The 1570-nt window shown below is 61.6% G+C and overlaps 1 protein-coding gene across 1 annotated transcript in view; it reads right to left on the reverse strand.

Moving 5' to 3' along the window:
* Positions 1-1570, reverse strand: part of LOC115949231 (hydroxyproline dehydrogenase-like) — a gene marked incomplete at its 3' end in the record, with an annotated part of 5472 nt that overhangs the window by 437 nt on the left and 3465 nt on the right. Inside the window, exons 4-6 of the mRNA XM_031065737.1 lie at positions 1437-1444; positions 1030-1182; positions 421-564 (exon numbers count right to left, since the gene is read on the reverse strand). Coding sequence (XP_030921597.1) covers positions 421-564; positions 1030-1182; positions 1437-1444 — 305 coding nt within the window. The remainder of the gene's footprint in view (positions 1-420; positions 565-1029; positions 1183-1436; positions 1445-1570) is intronic.

The raw sequence follows: 1570 nt of genomic DNA on the forward strand, positions 1-1570 counted from the left end.
GGGGGGGGAGGGGGAGGAGAAGGAGGAGGAGGAGGAGGAAGAGGCTGAATCTGCCTGGGACGGGCGCGGAGCTGGCGAAGGACAAACCCCCAACCCCCAAATTTGGGGAAGACCCCTGGGACCCCCAATTTTGGGAGAGATCCCAAAATTTTGGGAAAGACCCCCCCAATTTTTGGGAAGGATCCCTGGGACCCCCAATTTTGGGAAAGATCATTGGGACCTCCCTTTTTTGGGTAGGACCCATCAATTTTTGGGAAGGACCTCCTGAAACCCCCAATTTTGGGAAGGATTCCTGGAACTCCCCAATTTGGGGAAGGACCCCTGGAACCCCCCACTTTTAGGAAAAACCCCAGGGATTTTTTGAGTGAGACCATCCCCCAGTTTTGTGAAGGACCCCCTGGCTCATCCTCCCCTTCCAACCCTCCCAAAATTCCAGGAATTCTCCCCAATTTCAAGCCCCTCCCTGCCCAGGTGAGGCTGCCCCGCCGTACCTGTCCCGCTCAGGTTGGGGTTGGTGTAGTCCCAGGTGTCCTGGTCGTTCTTGAACACGTTCAGACGGCTGGGCTGGGGGGGGCAGGGGGGGTTGGCACCTGCCCACCTGTGCCCAGGTACCCCCAGGTGTGCCCAGGTGTGTCCCCAGGTACCCTCAGGTGAGGTGTGCCTAGGTGTGTCCCCAAATACCCCCAGGTGTGCCCAGGTGTGCCCAGGTGTGACTGAAATACCCCCAGCTGTGCCCAGGTGTGAATAAAATACTCCCAGGTGTGTCCCAGGTGTGCCCAGGTGTGCCCAGGTGTGAATAAAATACCCCCAGGTGTGCCCAGGTGTGCCCAGGTGAGCCTCGGTGTCCTGGGGAGGGGACAGGTGAGATCAGGTGTGCCCAGGTACCCCAAAATGTGGTTCAGGTACCCTCCAGATGAGCCCAACTATGCCCAGGTAACCCCCAGGTGCCCCCAGGTGTGCCCAGGTGTGTTTCTACCCCCCCAGGTGTGCCCAGGTGTGCCCACGGTGCCCCCAGGTGTGCCCACTCACCCTCAGGTAGGCCTGCCAGGTGTGCCAGACTCGGGCTCGGGGCCCCGCCCGGTTGTGCCTCCACATCAGCCCCCAGGTGAGGCAGGTGAGGGCGGGGTTCAGGTGAGACATCTCGGCATCCACCAGCACCTGAACGTCACGGGCCACCGCGGCCTGGGGGGGGCAGGTGAGACCAGGGGGGGACAGGTGAGACCAGCTGTGCCCAGGTGTGCCCAGGTGTGCCCAGGAACCTCCCAGGTGTGCCCAGGTGAGCTCAGGTGAGCTCAGGTGTGCCCAGGTGTGCCCAGGTGTGGTTCAGGTGAGACATCTCAGCGTCCACCAGCACCTGCACATCCTGGGACACCATGGCCTGGGGGGGACAGGTGAGACCAGGTGTGCCCAGGTGTGCCCAGGTGTCCTTATCCCACTTTTCCCCCTATTTCCAGGTGTGTCAGGTGTACCCAGCTACCCCCCAGGTGTGCCCAGGTATGGCTCAGGTGTGCCCAAGTAACCTCAGCTGTGCCCAGGTGTGCACCCCAAAAGGAGGCTCAGAAACCCCACA

This window comes from Geospiza fortis, unplaced genomic scaffold, assembly GCF_000277835.1.
Source record: "Geospiza fortis unplaced genomic scaffold, GeoFor_1.0 scaffold1443, whole genome shotgun sequence".
NCBI lineage: Eukaryota > Metazoa > Chordata > Aves > Passeriformes > Thraupidae > Geospiza > Geospiza fortis.